This window comes from Trichosurus vulpecula, chromosome 5 (genome assembly GCF_011100635.1).
Source record: "Trichosurus vulpecula isolate mTriVul1 chromosome 5, mTriVul1.pri, whole genome shotgun sequence".
NCBI classification, from domain to species: Eukaryota; Metazoa; Chordata; class Mammalia; order Diprotodontia; family Phalangeridae; genus Trichosurus; species Trichosurus vulpecula.
The window spans coordinates 64,279,149-64,302,073 of NC_050577.1; the positions used below are offsets into that span (position 1 = coordinate 64,279,149).

The following is a 22,925-nucleotide window of genomic DNA, read 5'->3' on the forward strand; positions in this document are numbered from 1 at the left end:
AATATAAGGTAATTTTTTATGGGAAAAGACACCAGTAGCTATAGGTATAAGGAAAGGTGTCACATGGAAGGTGACAGTTGAACTAATTTGAGTATTTTAGGGAATGAGATTCGGAGAGACAAAACTGAGGAGAAAGTCTATTCCAGGTATGAAAAACAATGCAAAGACACCAAAATAGGAGATGGCATGTCATATGTGAGGAACATCAAAAAGGGGTTTTTTTAAGAATGGGGAAATTTGGGCATGTTTTTAGGCAGTAGTGAAGATGCCAGTAAATAGGGAGGAAGGTTTGAAGATTAGAAATGGGGGAGATGATCAAAGATCCATGTAGAAGATTGGCCATGAGAGAGCCATCTCTTCATCAGAGACTAGAATAGAAAAAGGGAGAAGGGGGTGGGGAGATTAAAGGACACTTAAAAGATGAGGAAGAAAACCACAAGAGAAACAGTAGTTAGGAAAATCAGTCCCCTCTTACAACAAGATTAGATTTTTCAAAGGAATGCCATTTGAAACCCAAAAGATTGTACTCAAAGGATAACCCAGATACTATGGTGACTTTTGAAGGAGTTATATGATCTATATTTATGTGTATGTGTCTATAAATGTATTTCCCTAATAGATTTGACATTCTAATGATATTGCTTAGGCTGTTCTTAAAATGGATTTGCATCCTTCCAAATATATACCAGTGGATAGCTGAAAGTAGAGGCCCAGGATCCTACAGAGAAGCAGGGGAAAGCAAGTTGAAGAGTTTTGGAGGAGGGAGTGTATGTTTGGGGTTTTTTTGGGGGGGAGAGGCAATCGGTTAAATGACTTGCCTAGGATCACACAGCTTGCAAGTATTTGAGCCTGACTTCAGGGCTGGTGCTCTATCTGCTGTGCCACCTAGCTGCCCAATGGTGACAGAAAGTTACAGGATTTGGAGATCAAAGAGACCAACACAATGAAGCAGAAAAAGTGTTGGACCTCTAATCGGATCACCTGAATTCAAATTCTAGCTTTGCTGGTCACTACCTGAGAGACCTTGGGTCTGAGTCTCAGTTTCCTCGTTTGTAAAATGAGGGTATTGGACTACTGGGCCTCAAAGGTTCCTTCTAGCTTTAAATCTATGATCCTACTACCTAGAGATCATCCTTCTAGCCCAGCCTTACTGATGAAACAGTTGAGGCCCAGAGAGAGGTCCAAAGTCATATAGTAAACAACAGAGCTGAGATTTAAACCCAAGTCTTCTGATTCCAAATCTAGGATGCTTCCCAGTACAAGGTAGCTGCTTCCACCTAGACGCATGTGAAAGTTGACTGTTTTCTTAATATGTTAGTATTTATTTGCTTATTTTACTTTTTTATGGGAATCTTAAAGGTGTCACATGCCTCAAAATCCAAGGCTGTTGGAGGAAGACCTAAGAAAACTTTGTCCCCTATGAGCTAGAGTAGCAAGGACTAAATGGGGATGGATCGTAGAATGTTGGAGTGGGAAGGGGCCTTAGAAGTCATTTGATCCAGGGGTTTTTTAACCCTTTTTGTGTCATGGGCTCCTTTCACAGCCTAGTAAAGCCTATAGACCCCTTCTTAGAATAATATTTTAAAAGACAAATTCACAGACTCCAAACTGTTGATTTTTCTCCACACCTTTTACTTTACAGGTGAGAAAACAAGTTTATAGAGGTTGTGTGATGTTCTCACTTAAATAGCAAGTAATCACCAGAGGGGTCCTAGCTTCTGGTCCATTGCACTGTCTGTTATACCACACCAGCTCTGGTCCCATCCTGTAGTTATGCAGCTTTTTAGGAGCTCTTTCGTTCTGTCAATATGGCCTGAGGTCATTGCTGTGCTGAGATGGGGCTCTGACAGTGGTGACCTGCTATGCCATCAGGGCCAGCCTGACACAGGAGGACCCCTGTGGGGACTAGATTAGATCATCACTGAGGTTTCTTCTATCTCTGTCAGTCTTTGATTCTCCCCCGCCACACATACACACACAATTTTAATTTGCCTTTAATAAATGCTGCTTTTAGTTTGTTTAAAAAAAAAAAACAACTAGGTTAAAGAAGAGGTCTTCTAACTCAACTCAACTTTTCTGAATAATTTTCAAATTAACTAAACAATATCTGATTCATTAGCTATATGAGTGGCAGCATGATGTAGTAGATAGAGTGCTAGCCCCACTGTCAGAAAGGCCAGGGGCCGAGTGTTGCCTCTGACCCATACTGGCTGTATAAGCCTGAGCATGCTCACTTCCCAGAATTCCCAGGCAGCTCCCTAAGACTAAAAGATGCAGAAAAGTAGCTGATCTACATTGGTAAAGGAAATTTCTTAGGAGGAGCTCCCTCCTTTGATGAAGTCATCACTTCTGCACTCTCTCTCTCTCTCTCTCTCTCACACACACACACACACACACTCTCACATTCCTATATGTACCACATATATGTATGTACACATATACATACATGCTGTATATCATATATACACGTGTATGTATTTTGTGTATACATATGTCACATGCATGTATGTGTTTGTTTAGATATAGATATATACCACTTGATTTTAAATTGAGTTGGATTTCAGGTCGAAGATGAAAAGGCAACATAAACAAATCAGTGGGAAAAAATTCCACACTTGGATTAAGGAAACCTGGGTCTAATGCTAACTGTGTAACCATGGACAAATCACTTAACTCTGAGCCTTAGGTTTCTCTAAATTGTGGATAATATTCATTTCAACTGCCTGATTCATTGGATTGTTGTGAAGAAAGCACTTTGTTAATTCTTTAAATGCTAAAGAAATGCAAATTATTCTTATGATCATACTCCCCTAGCACTCAGACAGGGAGAGATGGTTTGTGTACCTCCATACAGAGACTCGTCACTTGCTACATTACCATTTTAAAGCCTTGTTAAGGCTTTAAAGTCTAAAAAGAACCATTCTGTTTCTGCTCTTGGTGACAGTGGGAAATGACAAGGCTCCTTTCCTTGGATTTCTTCTTTAGTCAAATTCAAATGACAGCTCATGGCTCATTGGGTACAGTTGGGTACTGGAGACCACCGGACCTGAGTTCAGATGTAGCCTTAGGCATTTACTAGCTGTGTGAGCCCTTTCTACCTCAATTTCTTCAGCTGTAGGATGGAGATAATAGCAGTACCTCCTTCCCAGAGTTCTTACGGAGATCCAGTGAGATAATGTTTGTAAAGTTCTTAGCACAGTGCCTGGAACACAGTAGGTACTTAATAAATGCTTGTTCCCTCCTTCAGACAGTTCCTTCTTTTCATTTCCTTCCCCCATACTTAGAAAAAGAGATTTAATTTGTAAAGAAAGTCATGAATGAATAAGTGAATGAATGAATAAAAGGAAGAAAGAAAGAGAGAAAAAGGAAGGAGGGAGGGAAGGAAGGAAGGAAGGAATGAATTAAGGGCATTCTATCTGCCGAGCATTGGGAATCCAAAAACAGAACAAGGATAGTTCTCCCTTGAGAATGTAATAGTAATAGTTGTAATACTCCCTCCACAGAAAGAGAAGTTGCAAGGAGCCTTTACCTCCAGAGGGCCCTGGTCACTAGTGTCAGTAAGGTGTCTACCAGAAGTTACTTGTCTTGGACATGTGTGCTGGTCATGACCCCTCAGTTTCCTCTGAGGGGTCTCTCTCCATCTCCCCACCACCACCAAACTGATCCAAGTTTGAAATCACAGAAAGAACATGGGAGGGGGAGTGGTTTAAGGTGAGGCGGATGCATTTGCAGGAAATGGATGGGGTGCTTGGATACAACATATCCCCCCACTCAGTGGGCAGAGCATGGAGGGCCTGCTGGAAAAGCATCCACAGATACATTTGGCCCTGATTATGCCAGTGTGGTGGCTTGTTGGGAACTCTACCCCTGACTGCCTTTAGATCAGTGGGTTCTTAACCTGAGGTCTATGTGATTGATTTTTTTACATCTGTATCTATCGCTATAGCTATTGATCTAAAATAACTATATTTCAATTATTTTCTTTTGTAATCCCATGTATTTTATTTTACGCATTTTTTTAAAAATTATTTTTTAATTTAGGGAATAAAACAAGCATTTTTATAGTATAGTACAATAAAAAAGATGATTTCACATGAAACTTCAAATCTGCTATGCACAACTTGCTATTGCTTTCAAATATACAACAAAATTAACATGTAATGTTTTTCCTTTTTTTCTTCCCTCCCCCATCCCTAGAGATGGCTACCATTAAACACAAATAGGTCTATATATAGACATAAATATTATATATATATACACACAAGCAGACATATATATGTATGTATATATACACCCACTTACACATACATATATACATATATCATTTAAAAACATTATTCTGAAAAATAATTCATAGGTTTCACCAGATTGCCAAACGGGTTCCCAATACAAAAAAGGTTAAGAAACCCATGGGCTATTGGGGTAGTGAAATAGAGGGGGTCCTAATGCAAAACCACTACACTTTTTGAGTTTGTCCAAATGTAATTTGTTTGTTCTCCATTATGCCAATTAGGAAATCCCAGCTGGTGGCAGAAGCTGGGTAGAAGTACTTCTGGCTACCTTTTTCCTCTCTTGCATAACATGGCACTCATTTTCTAGGTCTTAGTAATCTGGCCCTTTGGCCATAACCAGGCACATCAATTACTTTGATTTCCCATTTAGATGAAATGGAATTAAACATTTCAATTCAAAATGAAGGCAAAAGCCAAAGTGCATATTTTATTCTATTCTATTGGACATAACACCTTCAGGCTCCACGTATCATTGAAAAAGCAATAGTCCTACATTAGCTAGAAAGACTGGCCCATTTTTCCCAGCCAAAAAGCATGTATTCAGCACCTTTGAGGTTGACCCTTCCAGTTAAAGGTTAAAGAGGCCCTCCTGCTCTCCCACTATCCATCGTTTGGCAGTCAGTGTCAGAGACGGGATGCTGTGCTGAGTGATCCCTGGCTCTGACTCAGGAGGGCATTTCCTCGGTTCTTATTTTGTGTAGCATGTGTATTATGGAAGGAGTGAGGATGGAGGAAATCCATATAAAGAGGATACATTCTCTCCTATATCCTTGTCACTTGTTCAAGTAATTCCTGAGTTTTAAGAGATGGTGGGTGTTAATTTGATAGCCTCAACACAGGTCATCTTGGAATTAACTGGTAGGTAGCTCTGATAACGCTCAGAGGGACTGTTTACCAATACTCTGTTTGTTTGAATCCAGAGGGGAATCTGAAAGAGTTCAATCACCCTTCAAGGGATGAGACACTTTGAGATCTTTGGCTTCCATCCTTGCAAGATCAGCCGTTGGAGTCATTGCTGCCCTTCACAAATATTTAACACACCCTTCCTGTCATTATGCTGCTGAGACATGGGGACATAGTTTTAAAGCTGTGACCTCTTAGGAATCATTTAATCCACCCTCTCTCATTTTACCAGTGAGGAAACTGAGACCCAAAGAGATTAAATGACTTGGCCAAAGTAACATAGGCAGTGTCACATTCGAACCCATGTCTTCTGACCCCCAATCCAGTGCTTTTCTGCCTCCTCTTTCCTTTGCCCTTTCTAAAATGACAGAAGTCACTGGACTTCTCTATACTGTCTTCTCAAATGACTCTTGCTTTCTTAAATTCTATAGCTTAATAAATTTCAACATGGATAATGTGAAAGAAAATGGGAAGTAGGCAATGTTTGTCTTCCTTTCTCCTCCTCCTTCTTCTTTCCTCTTTCTCCTGGTATCTCTTCTGTGCTTCAGATGCCCAAGGGACACTGAGTCTTTCTCCATTCTTAATAAAACTTATACGTGGGGTAAGGATTCCAATATCAACAATTTCTTGGTACTATGATTTTAAGTCAGTGTACTGTCCCAACCTCCTACTCAGGATAGCAGGCCAACCCCACCTCCCAAGAAGAAAGGCCAGCTTTGCTTCTCATTAAGAAAAAATGTGTTTTAACGTTCAATTCTAAACTTGAGTTCCTTAAAGTTTCCATGCTGAATCCCTCTCTAGAATGCTTAAATCATTTCCAATTGCTCTGTCATCTTTCTAGAGCTTACCTCAGTGGTCCCCCCTAAACTCTTCTGAACTGTCTCCCAGATCTTATTGCCGCCTTGATCTTTACCCCCTTCCCACCCCTTTCCCCCTCTTCTGACTGTTTCTGTAATGATTTAGCATCTTTGGGTTTTTTCTTCCGTATTTCGTGGAATTATAGGATCCAGAACTGTAAGAGCACTTCCAACCCAACTCGCATTTTACAGATGAGGGAACTGAGGACAAGAGAGAGAAATTGAAGTGCCTAAGGTTACGCTCAGCTAAGATTGGATCCCATGCTCTCCAGGTCACATGCTTCCAGTACAGAATCCTTTGCTCTTCACAATGCTGTCTCATTGCTCTGTTTTACTCAGTTTATTAGAGAATGAGGCCAACCATACTCCAACTAGTAAGATTCTGCTAAATGCTTGTATTCCTTACTTATTGGAATTTATATATTCTAGAAAATTTTGCTAAACAGCAAATTTTAGTTCAAAAAACTTTTCTCAGGAATTGTTATAAAGTTAAAAGTATTTCTGATGGAGAAATTATGGTCCTGGGTATAAGAAAATTACATTTAGAAGAGAACCTGTATTAAAATCAAATATTTATAAGAAAATAACATTCTGATTAAGACAAATAATATTTCAAAATATGAATAACCCTTTGATGTTCTCAAATTTTTATGATACAAAAATATTAAAAGTGAAAATACGTATAGTACCAGTACTTGGCAATTGAATTATCTGCCTTAGATATGAGCCCCCCTTAAAGCTTTGGCAATTGAGTTTTGCACCAGCTTCAAACCATTTAAACAATTCACTTGTGTCTAGAGTCATTATTTTAATTTTATGTGTATTTTTGCCCTTACTCAAATTTATTGCCCCCTTTCCAGACAGCTTTACCTAGTAACAGTGGCACAGTTCATTATTACATCATCAGGTTGAACATAAGAGTACATGAAGTTAAGAACCAAAATGTCCAGTTATCACTTAACAATGGAAGCTTGCCTGGTTCCCCCACCCCACATTGTGCCATCTACTAGGATATATAGGTACAATGTACCTTCCTTGACTGTTTTGTTCCCAACCTAATGGTATATTTATAACTGTTTTCCAAATTGAGTCTCTTAGCCAATCAGAACACTCTTTGTAAAGCCTGGCAAGATGATCAATATTAACAATGTTGATAACAATATTGAACAAAATTAGATGTTTGCTAGAGCATACTCTAGGGGTATTTAAGCACTATTTCCATCAGGTGAAGTGGGCTCAAGTTGACAAGTGTAAGAGGGTCATAGGGACATCTATTTAGACAGAAAGGGACCTAACTAATTTGGAGAATGAACTTATTCTAGGTCGGGGAAAAAAAATTTTAAATTTAAGAAAAAGGAGCAATTTTCTTTCAGTGATGCTGTATGTCATCCAAAAACTTAAGTCGAGCGTCACCCAAAGTGTAGTGGAGAAGTTCATGGTGGGTGTCTTAGGCCACAGTGCATCACCAACCAAGAACCACACTAGAGCAGCTGCACAAAAGATGTCATCAGAACAATGTCCCACCAGAAAAGAAAGTAGGCTAGTTTTGCGGCAAGAATGAAGAGTAAAACCATCAGAGCCTGTGTGCTCCATTGGTATCCATTCAATATCAAGAGAGCCAAAGGAAGGCTCCTAGGAAGTGTATTTGCTTTGTCCCTGAAAGATTTATAAGGGAACATGTTCAGAAATTGTACAGGATGAGAAGACATGAATGGGTGGCAGTGTGCATTGATGCAGGAGAGTACTTGCATTGATGAGATCAAAGAACCTTTTAAGAATCAAAAAGGAGACCTGAGAATGTTTGAAGGCAGCAGAGAAAGATTCCATAGTATGATAAAAAAAAAAGAAGAGAGAGATGTGAAACAACTCTAGATTCCATAAGAGGTAGGATTGGGGTTGGAAGAATTCCTTAGCAATGATCATTTTTTAGACCCTCTAAGGTTCCTGGGGCTCAGAGAGGTCAAGTAACTTGCCAGACAACACAAAAGAATACTTACACTGTCATAGAAGCTGGTGTTTTGTACCATGTTGCCATCAGATGAGAGGGCAATGGATCAAGAGCACAGGTGGGACCAAGGATGGTGGACCTGTGACCTTCTAGGTCCTTGGGTGCTGCCTTTTACAGACAAATACTTTTATTAAGGGGATTTGTTCTGTGAAGTTTGGATTCAGTGAAAGGGCCACATTTGAGGATCTAGAGGGCCACATGTGGCCTTGAAGTCGCAGATTCCCCACCCCTGAGTGGGACCCTTTACTTCCCAAAGAAGAAGTCTACTTCTCTTTAATGCATGGAGGGGAGGGAGTGAGTCAAGGGAAAATGAAGACATGAAAAGATCTTGAGGTGGAGTGAGGCCAAAAATTGAAAGGAACTTACTTCAGTTGGCCTTGATCTCAGTAAATGAAACCGGGTTATCTGCTGAGAGTTCAGGAGTTAGGGCTGTGGTTGGAGACTTGAGAAGACTTGGAAGTACTCCTATGAGGAATGTAATAAGGAACCAATAAAGAATGAATAAAAGGATTATCAAGCAGCTTTGGGGCCAGGAATCCCAGGGAATTTGTGGAAGGTTTCTTTAGCTGGGTCAACAAACAAAACCCAACATGGAATCATTTCCTTTTCTTTTAAGACAGAATATTAATTTTTCTGGAGTGATACCTTGGCAACCTATTGAGCAGAACACAAACAAATACTCAATGATTTTGGACATAGCAAATATAGCTCGATGAGGACCATGAATTGAAAAAGTATGTCTCAAAAACCAGTTATTGGTTGGGGATGTCCAGTGGCACAAACCAGTAGGATGCGTATCCATCCCTGGCCAAACCCATCTCCCCTCCCCAAAACCACAATTCCATCAAGTGACACAATCAAAATGATGCTTAGGAGTCTTGCTTCCTGCTTTTATAACTCAGAGGGAGAGCCAAATTTAAGATTACATTTGGATTCACTGGACAACAGCTTCTTTGTGATCAGAAAATGAGGAAATGTCTAGGGATCCTAGTATTTAGAGGTGAAAGAGACCGGAGGGCAGAAGGAGGAGTGGTGGCTGGAATTTGAAGAAAGGTAAATTGTCGAGTTGAGGTGGGGGGCAAAATGGCAGACTTTGGTTTTGATATAAGGAAAATTAAACACACTCATTGACCAGGGCATCTCACCAACTCCAGACCACTCTGCCCCTCTCTGGACAGTTCCTCTCCTCCCAAGAGACCAGGAAAGGGGAGCCTCCAGCTTGCATTGGTATTTTTAAGTGTCTGAATAGGGAACTGGGTGTCCTGTCCACTTTCGTTTTGTTTTGTGGCTCCAGGACAAGTTCCTAAACAGTGACTGAGTATGAGGACAAGGCTATGAGGAAACTCCTTCATTCAGTGGAGCTTTAGATTTAGCTGATTGGAGAAATTGTCTTTTAAGTTTTACTGGGTTGTACAAGGAGAAGAGGAAAATCTGACAGACCCAAATGCTGCTTATTCCCCAGGCCCTGTCTAGAAAGGAGGAGGGTGTGTGAGATGAACTGATACACAGCTATTACTGCTGGGAGACCTTGTCCTATTTAAAGGCTTCAACTCTGCCCTTTACAGGAAAGGAAACAGAAAAACCCATTCAGAAGTGTGGGCGTGGGTGTGATTAATCTGACTCAGAGGCTGCTCTGCTGGCCCCTTCCTTAGGACTGTATTGTTTTCAGGAGAGGTTTAGGGGACAGGAAAGAGAAGAGAACACTTCCTCTTGCCTGTAGAAAGAATTATTCCTAAACTCTTAGCCTGTCTGGACAGCAACACCTCTTCCCCGCCCCCACCCCCTAACATAAACTCACTTTCCCAGGATCTTTGGGTATCTTTTAAAATCAGGATTTTAAATCACCTTGGCCAGTCTCTGACCTCCGTCGGGCACACTTACAGAATATATAATCTGTGAGCTAGCACCCCAGAGTTGGAGTCCAGTTTGGATTCTAAGCAAGTCACTTAAACTCTGTTCCTCCTCATCTGTAAAATAAAGGCATGACTTCTAAGGTCCCTTTTGGCTCTGAAGTTATGATCCTATACCTAAGAACTATCCATATACCCAGTGCCTAGCACTGTGTTTGGAACACAGGAGACATATCACAAATACCTGATGATTGACTCAGCCACTGATTGCAGAGCAGAAAGCAACAGGTGTGAGACAACTTGAGATCTGTCTTCCAGTGCTGTTTGATATAGAGAATTTAATGTTGGCCTGAGCCAAGGCTACATGTCTTCTACTGGTGTTAGCAGTCCTAAGCCATTCTGGGAGTGTTTCTTGAGTCTTCTTTTTAGTTCTACCTGTATGCCTGACCAAAACTCTGGGGTATACAGGTTATACAGAGAATTGCTGCACACATGGTTTGTTAGGCATCAGAGATTTTAAAAAAGAAAATCTTTATTATTGTTATTATTATTATTTTGTTTAATGTAGCAGATAGATAGCCAGTTTGGAACTACACATATCTAGAGTCTAGTCTCACCTTGCCACATTACTATCTGTTTGACCTTGGACTTAATTTAACCTTGCAGGGCTCTAGGCAGCTGTCTAGTCTAGACTATAAGCTGCAGAGAAGGTACAGACCTGAAGGAGGAGATGGTGGTTCCTCAGCTAAGGAGTTCCCTTTACTGATGAAATTACAGGTTTAATCCCTATTTTTTAACTCTGTAAGACATGTTTGTGGAATTCCTTGCACTCCTTACGTTGGATGTGGGATCATAGGGACCTTGAAGAGTCCTCTAGTCCAATCCTTGTAATTTATAGGTGAGGAAATTTAGGCCCAAATGACAGACCTCAGATTTGAACCCAGGGCCTCTTAACAAATGAGCAATAAAGCAGTTATTAAGCCCTTTCTGTGTGCTAATGCTCTTTCCACTGCTTCCCTCAGTTCCCTGTGCCAGGAAGGGGAACACTGCAGTTGGGTTCTTGTTCTCTGACATACTAAGGAATTCCTGGTGTTCTTCTTGCAGGAACCCCTCATGTTTCTGGCGGGAAGACTTCTTTAGGCTCCCAGGAGTCTGGTGCACTCTTCAGTCAGCCACCACCTGCCGGCTCAACAGCAATCCAAATGAGCCTGTATGACATGAGGCGAAATGTGTCTGAACTCCGGCTCCAGCTCCGTCAGATGAGGGAGCTCCAGGTACGAGTTCTAAGTTGGCCGATGCGCCATTGACGCAGCATGCTTCTTATTGCTGTCTGCCCTTTGTTTTCAAAGAGGACCAGTGACATCACAGGTGATGTCTCGATTTGTGTGAATTGGATTTAAGAGAGGCACAGTTAACCAAAGCCATCAGCCCTACCCTCTCTTTCTGAGTCATCTAGCTACTTATTGAAGCCTTTCTCATTCCTACCATGTCATCTCTCCTGCATCCCTATGCACCCTGGTTTTTTTCTCTTTCGTCTTTCTCATATGGGAAAGGCAAAAGACACAAGCAAGTATAGGCTTAACTGATGGAGAAAATGTGACTTTTAAATTTGACTGGATTGTGTGAGATGGCAGGGAAAATCTCACCAGCCAGCCTTAAAATGGGACTTGTTTAGTAGGTCTATATGGGAGGGGTTAAGACATGATCTAGGCAGGAGTGTGTGTGAAGTTAATTGATCTAGCTCCTCCTGTATACAGTGCTGAAGCCTGAAGGACAGGCCAATAGGCCATCAAGAAACCATCCTGTGATTCTTTATCAGTTTGTCCCAGCTGTCCAGAGGGTTGTTTAGGGGTCAGTGTAGGCCCCTGTAAGAAAGGATGAATATGAAGAATACTGAGAAATATGGGAATCCTGAATGATGCCAAGTGAAGTTAGCAGGATAGAATCATTGGGACTATCAGTGTCCTCAAATGGCACAAGTCCTTTGGAGGTGCCAAGGCTGGTGGAAGAAATACTTGCATCAGGATCTCCAAGCAGGGGGTAATGAGAGCTTGAGCCAGAGTTATTCTTTTGGGAATAGATAAGAAAGTGACATATCCCTTTTCCCATTCCACTGATGAAGAATCTCTGAGCAACAACAGTTAATTCCACCTCTCTTGACCAGCAGTTCTCATGGATTTAGTCCTTCAGAATTAGGTACTTTCAGGGCCTTGCTAGATAGAATGGATATTCCTCATTTTAAATGTAGAGAGATTATACATCTCTAATTCTCTATGTTGGGGAAAATTAAAAATCATAATATTATAAATCAATCAAAATAAAAAGATAGTCACCCTAAGTCAACATGTGCTTGGTGTTTGGCTGGGAACCGTATAGATATGGCATTAGACTAGACTGAACACAGGTGCTGGCTTATCCCTACCTTAGAGGAATCATAATAATTTTGTCGTTGTTCAGTCGGGTCCAACTCTTTGTGACCCTGTAGATCTTAGCACACCAAGCTCTTCTGTCCTCCACTATCTCTTGAAATCAGTCCAAGTTCATGTTCATTGCTTCCACGACACTATCTATCCATCTCTTCCTCTGTCGTCCCCTTTTCCATTTGCCTTCAGTCTTTCACAGCATCAAGGTCCCTTCTAATGAGTCTCATCTTCTCATTATGTGGCCGAAGTATTTAAACTTCAGCTTCAGTATTTGACCTTCCAGTGACTAGTCTGAATTAATTTCTCTAAGTATTGACTGATTTGATCTCCTCGCTGTTCAAGAGACTCTCAAAAGTCTTCTCCAGCACCATAATTAGAAAGCATTAATTCTGTGGCGCTCAGCTTTCCTTATAGTCTAGCTTTCATAGCCATACATTGCTGCTGAAAAAGCCATGGCTTTGACCATATGGACCTTTGCTGGCAAGGTGATATCTCTGCTCACATTCATATAGCACCTGAAGGTTTGTAGAATGCTTTAGGGGTGGCATCTCATGTGATTCTCACAATAACCCTGTGAAGTAGGTGCTGTTATCACACTCATCTTAGACATGAGGAAGCCAAGGCCCACAGGGGTGACACAGTGACTTGCCTAGGATGCGGGCAGAATTTGAATTCTGGTCTTCCTGACTTCAGGTCCAGTGTTATGTCTAGGAAACCACCCATGAGGTCAAGTCACTCTTTCTCTAGAAATTCAGTTCCCTCACTTGTTAGTTCAAGAGGTGGACCTGATTTCAAAAGTTACTTCCGTCTCTAAATATGTGATGTTATAAAGGATATTCCTCTGTGGCATACAAGATCTTTCCATGTACATGAGCCTTTCTGACTGGTAAAGTCTCTATATCTTAAGTCACTGTCTAAGGGGAAAAAGCAGTCCTCCAGACTCTGAGGAATTGAGTTCAAATCTCACCTCTGATGGTTACTACCTTTTAACTTGGAGCATGTCACTTAATCTCCCAGGCCTCAGTTTCCCTCACTTGTAAAATGAAAGGATTGAGCTAGAATACTTCTGAGGTCCCTGACAGCTCAAAGTCTGGGATGGTATTTTTCTGACTTCATTAACCCAAAAGGCTCATGGCTTTATTGCTTTAAGCTTACCTCCTGGAATGAGCTGGTTGCATCAGCCCTGTCTTTTTCTCATGCAGTTTAACTGTAGATGAGAGGAAATATTTCCCTTTGTCCTCTAAGCCAGATGAACCAGAGCAGGGTAGTGGGTCAGACAGAAGGTGAGAAGTAGTATCATCCTTAATTTCCTATGATCCTCCTGTGAGTTAGAGAGAGTCCTACCCCACTGATGAAAAGCAGCACTTCAGGGTGAGCAAGATTATTTAATCCCTTGCGCTATGTTTATTCTAATAGTCTGCAGTCATCCCAAAGAAACAAGTTATGAATAGTGCCAGCCTGGAAGACTATGGTCTCTTCCAGAAAAGAAAAGGTTAATTGGGCTGCGGGGACCAAGGGAGGTATCCCAGTGTTTTTCCTTCTCCTACCCTCAGTCAGTAAGCATTATTTAAGCATCAACTGTGTGCTTGGCGCTGACAATATAAAGACAGAAATGAAGCATTCTCTGGCTACCGAGGGCTTATATCCTATTGGCAGTGAGGAAAAACACATGTACGTATATAGTTATTTACAAAATATCTGATCAGGGGTTTTATTGGTATAGCAAACTCCCAGATGACCAAATCCTGCTACCAATCTGGGTCAGCACTTTCTATGCGATTTACAATCTTAGAGAGCTGCCCAGAGTTCTGAGAAGGTGAAGGACCTGACATGGTCAGTATGTGTCACTGGAACCTAGATCTTTGTGGCTTTGAGGCCACATCTCCATCAACTAAAACTATGCTGCCTTTTGTACAATTCATACACACACACATACATTTTATATGTGCACACATGTATACACATGCAGTCATATACATGTGCGTGTATGTATGTGTATACATGTGAGTATATATGTGCGCCCATGCACATGTATGGAGATAGATATAGATATATACGTACACATATACATATGTATATGTATTGTGTGTTGTGTGTGGGTATATACACACACAAAACAATATATTATATATACTAAATACATATAAACATATATGTGTGTATTTACATCTATGTAGACACACACTCTAAATACAAGATAATTTTGATGGGGAGGCATTAACAGCTAAGGGGACCAGGACAGGCCTTTTTTAGGTGACGTTTGACCGACACTAGCACCTCAGTAACAGCTCTCGCTCAAACGAATAAGAGCTGAGAGGGTTTGAGCCTTCCAGGAAATCCATTTCAGTGACAAGGCCTTGATTCTTTTGGGGCAGCACATTCTTTTTAATTGCTTTTGCCTAAAAGAACCTGTCTCTTCCTCCTCTCCTCCCGTTTCAGTGGCTGGCCAAACCTTTTGTGCGCTGCCTTGGCTTTATCTTTCTTCTGGGTGTGCTTCTACGTGTACCTGCTGTCTGGTCCATTGGAACACGAACTCTGTCAAGGCAGGAATTCACACTCTTGTATCTCTAGCTCTTAGCCCAGTGCCTAACACATCACAGGCGCATGATAGGTGTTTGTTCGTTGTTGATCTATTGAATCAAGACAGAGCACCTAAAGACTGAATTGGGTAGCAAGGTACTCATCTTTACTATACAACTCAGTTTATTGGTCCTGAGTAATAACAAAAACAACTCACATTTATTTAATGCTTGGCATGTATTACGTCCTTTAATCAACCATAGTGCATCATCTAAAACAAAAGCCTACTGCTTTCAACATCCTTACCCACTCTGACTCTGGAAAAAGCCTTCCAAACCCCCAAAACAACTGCCATAGACTAGGACACTTCTGAAGTTGGTAGTGCAAGTATGCAGACTGTACCCACTTTGCAGATAAGACTAAGGCCCAAAGGGCCTAGGAAAGCCGGCCTGCAGAACTATCTGCTGACTCCAAAGCCAGTGCCCTTTCCACTCCCCTAAACTGCCTTCTCGTCTTCCTAGCTTTTGCTGGGTCTCCAGATTTGATAACCAATTAACGAACTATGCAGTTACATTGGGCAGCAGATTTGAAGATGGTATTTGTTTCTGGGCCAGGCAGGGGGAAAATGGACATTTTGTTCCGGAGCCCCTTTGCCCTCCTTCCTAGTGTCTGGGATTGTAATCTGTTCAGTTGACTTCTCCCTGGGATTTCTGTCCTTTCCTTTTGTGCAGCCTATTTAAGACAAAAATAGTTGAAAATAATTAAGCTACCTCAGCACCAATTCTCCTCTAGTAAGTATATAATATGCCAGGAAATGAGAGCCACCCCCCCAAAGCTAGTGGAAATCCAATGATGTGGCTGTCATTAGTGGTATATAGGGACTCACTAAAATAGCCTTGAAAGGACAAAATGGCATTAGAAATTCAAATACACTCGAACTATGTTATAAAATGGTGAAACTGCTTGAAATCCTCTGTGCTTGGCAACGGACTACAGTAATTAGATAATTAAATCATAGGAAAATCCCAGGCTTGCAGAGCATATCCTATTTGTAGATGAGCGTTTCGTCTCCAGAATTGATGGATTATTCTCAACAATAGAAACTTGATGCAGATGTTGGAGAAGGGAGATGAGGGTATGCAATGGGTGGGCGGGGGAGGGAAGGGCACAGGAAGGGCTGGCTAATTCTAAGTAGGACCCGCGTAGGCCAGGGAAGAGTCACCCCGGAGAGGGAGGCCATCAGAACCTGGTTACAGTGATTCCTGGTTGCTCCTGAGGCTGAAAAGCTCACTCCTAGGGCTGCATGCTCATACTCCAGGTAATGGTCATTCCTCACTGATCCTACCTCCACCAAAAGGAGGAATGTTAGCAAATAAGGCATTTTTTTCTTGGAGCAAAGACACACAGAGAATTAGTTCTAGAGCTGGACTCCAGCCTCCTCTTCTCTTGTTAAAACAATAAGACAACATTTATAGCAGTTGTGTTCACTATGTGACTATAATGTATACTAGACAATAAAACATTTATGGAACATGGGATCTCCGCCTTCAAGAAACCTAGATTACCAATGATTGTCTCTCCAATTAGCTGGTACCAGTGAGGAGGTAACAGGTGCTAGATTTCTTTTTTTTTTTGTTTTCGTTAATAGTCTGCCTTGAAGAGCATTCAGTCTTAGGCGTGGAATCCACATAGTAGATAGAACATTGCCCATAAAATGGTGACCACTTATCTAGGCCTCTGTGGTTTGTAGATCACTTGTAAAGTACTTACAAAAACCTTGTGAGTTAGGTGCTAATATTATGTTCGTTTTATTTGTGTGTGTATGTGTGCTATTCTTATCCTCATTTTAGAGATGAGGAAGCTGAGCCACGGAGGGTTTATGCCATTTGTCTGGGTCACTTAGCTAATGAACGTCCGAGGCAGGAATTGAACCAGGTCCTCTTGACTCCAAGTCTCTCTCTCTATCCACTCCACCACCTAGCTGCCTCTATAGGGTATGATTAAGTATCAAATGTTCAGTAACAAATCATTAGTTTCCATGATTAATTTATTTTATTCTAAGCTTATAAAACAAGCATTTCTATAACATAGTAGAATAGGAAAGAAGGTGATCATACATGAAACTGCAAATCTATTTATGTACAGCTTGCTGTTCCTTTTTTCTGTTTTTTTGTTGTTGTTGTTGATGTTTGTTTGTTTTGGTGAGGCAGTTGGGGTTCAGTGACTTGCCCAGGGTCACACAGCTAGTAAGTGTCAAGTATCTGAGGCTAGATTTGAACTCAGGTCCTCCTGACTCCAGAGCTGGTGCCCCTTGCTATTTCTTTTAAATACATAATAAAGTTGTCATGTAACTTTCTTCAACTCTTTCCCCCACCTTGCTGCCATCCTAGAGATGGCTACCATTAGACACAAATATGTATGTCAGTATTAGGCACTGCTTTATAGTTAAACAGAGCATATGACCTCAGAGCCTGAAGAACTGGGTTCAGATCTTACCTCTGACACTTAATGGTTGTGTGACCCTGGGCAAATCACTTGACTTGTCAGTGTTGTAAGCAACTCTAAGTTAGGGCTCCTTAACCAAGGGCCGTGAACTTTTAAAAAATTATCATTTTAACACTTGTATTTCAATATAATGAGTTTCTTTTATGTTTCTATGTATTTTATTTTATGCATTATTCTGAGTGGGGGTCCATAGACGTCACCAGAGTGCCAAAAGGGTCCAGGACACCAAAAAAAGCTAAGAACCTCTTCTCCAAGACTATAGTTGGCACTGACAGAGTTTCCTCATCTGAGAATCTTTCTTTGTATCATTGAAATCTCCAGTCCAAATCCCTAAGGAGAAATTCTTCCCACTCCCTCACCTCACCCCCACCTTCAGGTCAAATACTACAAACTATAACTAGGGCAGCTTCTTTGAATTTATTCCTGGGTGGGGTTGGACTAGGGGCTGGGCAAGAGAAGAGGTTATCTACTAGGTGGCAGACATGAGGAAGTACTTTGTCACTTTTGTCCCTTTTTCATAGCTGCTCCCCAGGTGCTAAATTCTCTTGTTTCTGCCTTGGTGAAAGACGGCAAGTTTTGTCAGTGCCTTCTAAATTCCGTTCCCAGGGACAAAGGTCAGGCTGCCCTACCTTAGTTACAACTCTACTTTCTATTATAGAACAGGAAACTTGAGTGCTAGAGAGAGGAAGTGATTCACCCAAGGTCACTCAGGTTGGAAGTGACACAGGTAGAGTTCAAACCCAGGTCCTCTAACACCAAGTCCAGTGCTCTTAAAGCATGCCATGCCACCTCTCTGCCTCTGGCTGCTTTCTCCCCTCTTAACTCTATAAAGTAATAGAACCAGGGTGATAGGAGACATGTCCTTTCTCCAAAACACCAGATAGAGATGAGATGGCTCCTCCTAAGGCAGTTTCAGAGATTGAGAAATGGCTCCTTGTCTTCATTTTGCCCCTAGGCTGAGGCAGGAGAGAAGCATTCCAAAGAGAGGAGGATGATGCGGGCTGCCTCTGGAAAGCCATAAAAAAGAGGGCCCAGGAGAGATAGAGCCTGCCCCCTCACCCCACTTCCCACAGTACTTTTGTCTCCTGGAAGATGACTCTGCACGTACTGTTCCATTTATTGAGACTTTGCAGAAACTCACTATCAGAGCTCAGAGAGGGAGGAGGACCCGAGATTTCAGAGTGAAAAAGAAATACAGGCCCGACACAGAGTCCTTAAGTTTGGAATCATATCAACCTGGGTTTGCCAAGTCACTTTAGGGGGCTTTCTAGGAGGTAGTGCCTTAGGCAGTGAGCCTGAGTCTCAATCTGTCTACTCACACCCCCAGGTGGTAGGATTGAAGATGTGCACCCTACAAAGAGCCTGCAAACATACCACTGTCTACACTGTTGACACTACCCAGGTTTTCTTTTGAAAATCTCCTGTTTAAACTTGGCCATCTATGAAGCCACATGTGGCCCTAGAATGACTGAAAGGAAGGGGTCATGAACTGAACCAGGTGCCTGCATCCATGGAACAGGCTTTTCTTGGAACTAATGTGTGCTTTTATGACATGCTTGCTCATCTCTTGGCCACAGGCTTATAAATAAGGAAAAGCTAAAAGTAAGCTGAAGGAATTTCAGAGAGAAAGGTAAAGGAGTCATTTTTCATATTCCAGCAGAGTGATGTATTTGAAAAGCTTCATTTTAGAGCTGGATCTTCAGGGCCATCCAGTCCAGCCTTCCTTCTCCATCCCCATTTTAAGCTGGAGGGCCAGCTGCTAGGCCTTTGTATCAGCCTTCCTGCATGCCTAGAATGCAGGTTCCCCTCACCTGCATCTTTTGGAATGATTATCCCCCTTCAAGAATTCTGCCAAGGGGCCACCTACCTCCTCCAGGAAACCTTTACTGATATTCAACTCATTAGAAGTGTTCTCTCCTTCAGAGCAAAATATGAGTCTTTCACAACATGAGTATTGTGGAAGGGATATTACATAATGATACGCATGTGGCCTATGTTGAATTGCTTGACTTCTTAGGGAGGGTGGGTGGGAAGGGAAGAGGGGAGAGAATTTGGAACTCAAAGTTTTAAAAACAGATGTTCAAAAACCAAAAAAAAAAAAAAGTTTTTGCATGCAACTAGAAAATAAGATACACAGGCAATGGGGCGTAGAAATTTATCTTGCCCTACAAGAAAGAAAGGGAAAAGGGGATGGGAAGGGAGTGGGATGACAGAAGGGAGGACTGACTGGGGAACAGGGCAACCAGAATATACACCATCTTGCAGTGGGGGGGAGGGTAGAAATGGGGAGAAAATTTGTAATTCAAACTCTTGTGAAAATCAATGCTGAAAACTAAATATATTAAATAAAGAAAAAGAAAAGAGAAAAAAAAAGAAGTGTTCTCTCCTTCAGTTTATAAGGTATCAGTTCATCTTCTTACAATGTAGTCCATCCCCAACCTCTTTGCAATAGTGTTTGAGCTGCAAAAAACCTTAAAAGTGCATTTCAGAAAGGTTAGATAATCTAGGGTTATCAATTTAAGGATCTTAGAGCAGATTAGGTTAGAGGCAGGTAAATTTGGTAAATAGTTTGCAGGCCTTGGAATGAGAAAGATCTGAGTTCAAACGCTGCCATGAACACTTCTTAGCTGTGTGGCTCTGAACAAATCCCTTGTGCCTCATTTGCCTCATCTGTAAAATGGGGATGATGATAATAGCACCTACCTCACAGGGTTGTTCTGAGGCTCTCATGAGATAATACGTAGGAAGCCCTTGAAAACATTCCAGTGCGATATAAATGTTAGCTGTTACTATGAGTTGGCTTGCCCAAGATCCAAGGGAGTCATTGTCGGAGATGGCACATGATCCAAGGTTCTCTAAATCTAACCACACCGTACTGCCTTATAACACTTTATGAGCACCTTAAAGTTTTTGCATTTCTTCAGAGCCTTACCCCCTTCTCTTGCTTTTAAAGTTTCAGGACTAATGAAAATAGTTTGTTTTCTTTTACCCAGCAGAAATCATGAATAGAGCTCATGGGTTCAAATTGTAAATCCCTGGACAGATGAAATTGCTAAGTGTCTATTCCTTCCCTCTGGCACAGGAGGGCACCATGCTAAATACTAAGAATTAAAAGGAGAGACGCCTGACCCCAGCCCCATTCCTCACCATCCACACCCTCTTGTATTCTTTCCTACATGGTCACAGGGGAGTAAGGCAAAGTAAAATCATAGGATGTTGGAGCTAGAAGAAATCTTAGAGACCATAATCAGCCATTACAAAGCTGGCATTGGTACCCAAGTGCTGTACGTCGGGTCCATTGTCCTCACCATACTGCTTCACGTCAGCAGGTTATCAGCCTGGGTTTCAAGTCTCACACACAGGAGAGAAGGCCCAGCCTCTGGTAGGCTGTGCTCTGATCTATTAGTGATCATTCAATTAAACCTTTGGGACCCCTTAACAAAAATCCCATCAGTGGCATGGGCTATCTTGGAGAGATCTGAAATTTGGATTTTAGATCCAGAGACAAGTCAGAACAAATGTTTTGATGCCTTAAAAAGAGACATATGTGTACATACACATGCATAGATCATTCAAGTCAGTTTCAGAAATAGACATATGCATAGATCAAATACACATGCATAGATCAAGTCAGTTTCAGAAATAGACAAATGTATACATACACATGCATAGATCATTCAAGTCAGTTTCAGGAATCTCCTAAAAGAAAAGTAAAAGCAGCTTCAGCAATAATAAAAAAAAAAAAACTAATAGGATTAGAAATGCATATAATCCAATTTACATAAAGACCTTTAAATAAAGCTCCTTGTGGAGACCTCTTTTTCCTTTGGTATTTGTGTTCTCAGTGTCTTTACACAGAGTAGGCTGTGTGACCCTGGGTAAGTCATTTAACTAACCTCTCCCTCAGTTTCCTCATCTGTAAAGTATAGGTAATAGTAGTACCTACTTCACAGGGTTATTGTAATTTAAGTCCTCACTTTAGTACTACTTGATTCATCAAGCCAATAATTAATAAACATTTATTAAGTACTTGCTGTGTGCCAGGCACTGCCCTCAAGGAGCTTATAATCTAATGGGGGAAACAACATGCAAACAAATAGACACAAAGCAAACTATATATAGGATAAATAGAAGATAATTAACAGAGAAAAGGCACTGGAATTAAGAGGAGTTGGAAAAAGCTTCTCGTAAAAGCTGAGATGTTTATTGGGGCTTAAAAGAAGTCAAGGAAGTCAGTAGAGTGGAGGAGGGAGAGCATTCCAGGCATAGGGAGCAGCCAGAGAAAATGCCGGGAGCCAAGTTATGGAATGTCTTGTTTGTGGAACAGCCAGGCCAGGCTGAATAGAGGGAGCTCTAAGGAGACAAGGAAATCTATCTGGATAGGGAAAAAAAACCAAGACCTGTGAGACAGAAGGTCCTTCCTAGTTCAGTCCGATCTAGTCTATTCCAGCTTCCCAAGAAGGAATTGTAATAATGCCTAAAAGAATTCCAACAAAGTCCAGCTTGAAATCTTGTTGCAATGAATAAACTTTAAGGATGTCACTAAGAAATGAAGGCTTTTACCTATTTAATTCACATGCACCTCAAAGGCTTCATACTAAGGACTTTGATACTACAACAGTAATTTCCAGACAGTACATACACACAGTCTCTCCTAGCACTCAGCACTAACCAGACTATTGCCTCATTTGTCTTGGTCCTATCTATGTGCTTCCGCAGTATTTGGCCACATAATACTAACCAGTCCCATTTCCAGTATAGAAAACAGAAATTCCCCTTCACCTCCTCTAATGTATTCTGTGGTATAGAGGCAGTGTATAGAGCATGGGTCTTACTTAGAGTCAGGAACACCAGAACTTGAATCCTGCCTCCTATACTAACTACCTGTGTTATCTCTGTGACCCTGGGCAAGTTGACTCTTCTTCAATTTCCTTATCTGTAAAGTGGAGATTAGCATTTACCTCTTTTGATTGTTTTGTAAAGTGTTTGTCAAACCTTAGAACAAAGAGAGAGAGAGAGAGAGAGAAATGATGATGGTGATGATGATGATGATGATGATGATGATATACATATATTTCTCTATAGATAAATATGCACATGTGTGTTTCTAGATTATATAAATGCTAGCTATTTTTAGCTATTGCCAACCCTTTTTAGGCTCACAGGGTCATATAATTTTGATTTTGAAGGGACCTCAGAAACTGCCTAATCCAGTAAGGATGAGGAAACTTATGCCTAGGGAAAATAAAATGACTTTTAAAAGGTCATACAGACACTAAATCTCAGAGGAAGGATCTGAATCCATTCCTCAGAGACAGCCTTCTTTCTACTGCTTGTTTCTCCTGTGGAAGGATGAGATTTAACAGCTAGATAAGTTTCAGGTCCTAGACTGAAATAGCCCATACAGTGAGCAGGGTACAATGCAAAGGGCCATAGGATTAGAAGTCAGGGGAGCAGGTTTCAAATGCCACCACTGTGACTTGCTGCTACCTGTGTGAGGTTGGGCAAGTCACTTAACCCTTCTGGGCTTCGGGTTCCTTCTCTGTGAAATGAGATTGTTGGACTCA

The 22,925-nt window shown here is 41.4% G+C and overlaps 1 protein-coding gene across 8 annotated transcripts in view; it reads left to right on the top strand.

Moving 5' to 3' along the window:
• Positions 1 to 22,925, top strand: part of KIAA1217 (KIAA1217 ortholog) — a 392,388-nt gene that overhangs the window by 332,682 nt on the left and 36,781 nt on the right. For all 8 annotated transcript variants that reach the window (XM_036761523.1, XM_036761529.1, XM_036761524.1 and 5 more), the window contains one exon: positions 11,015 to 11,184. In XM_036761523.1, coding sequence (XP_036617418.1) covers positions 11,015 to 11,184 — 170 coding nt within the window. The remainder of the gene's footprint in view (positions 1 to 11,014; positions 11,185 to 22,925) is intronic.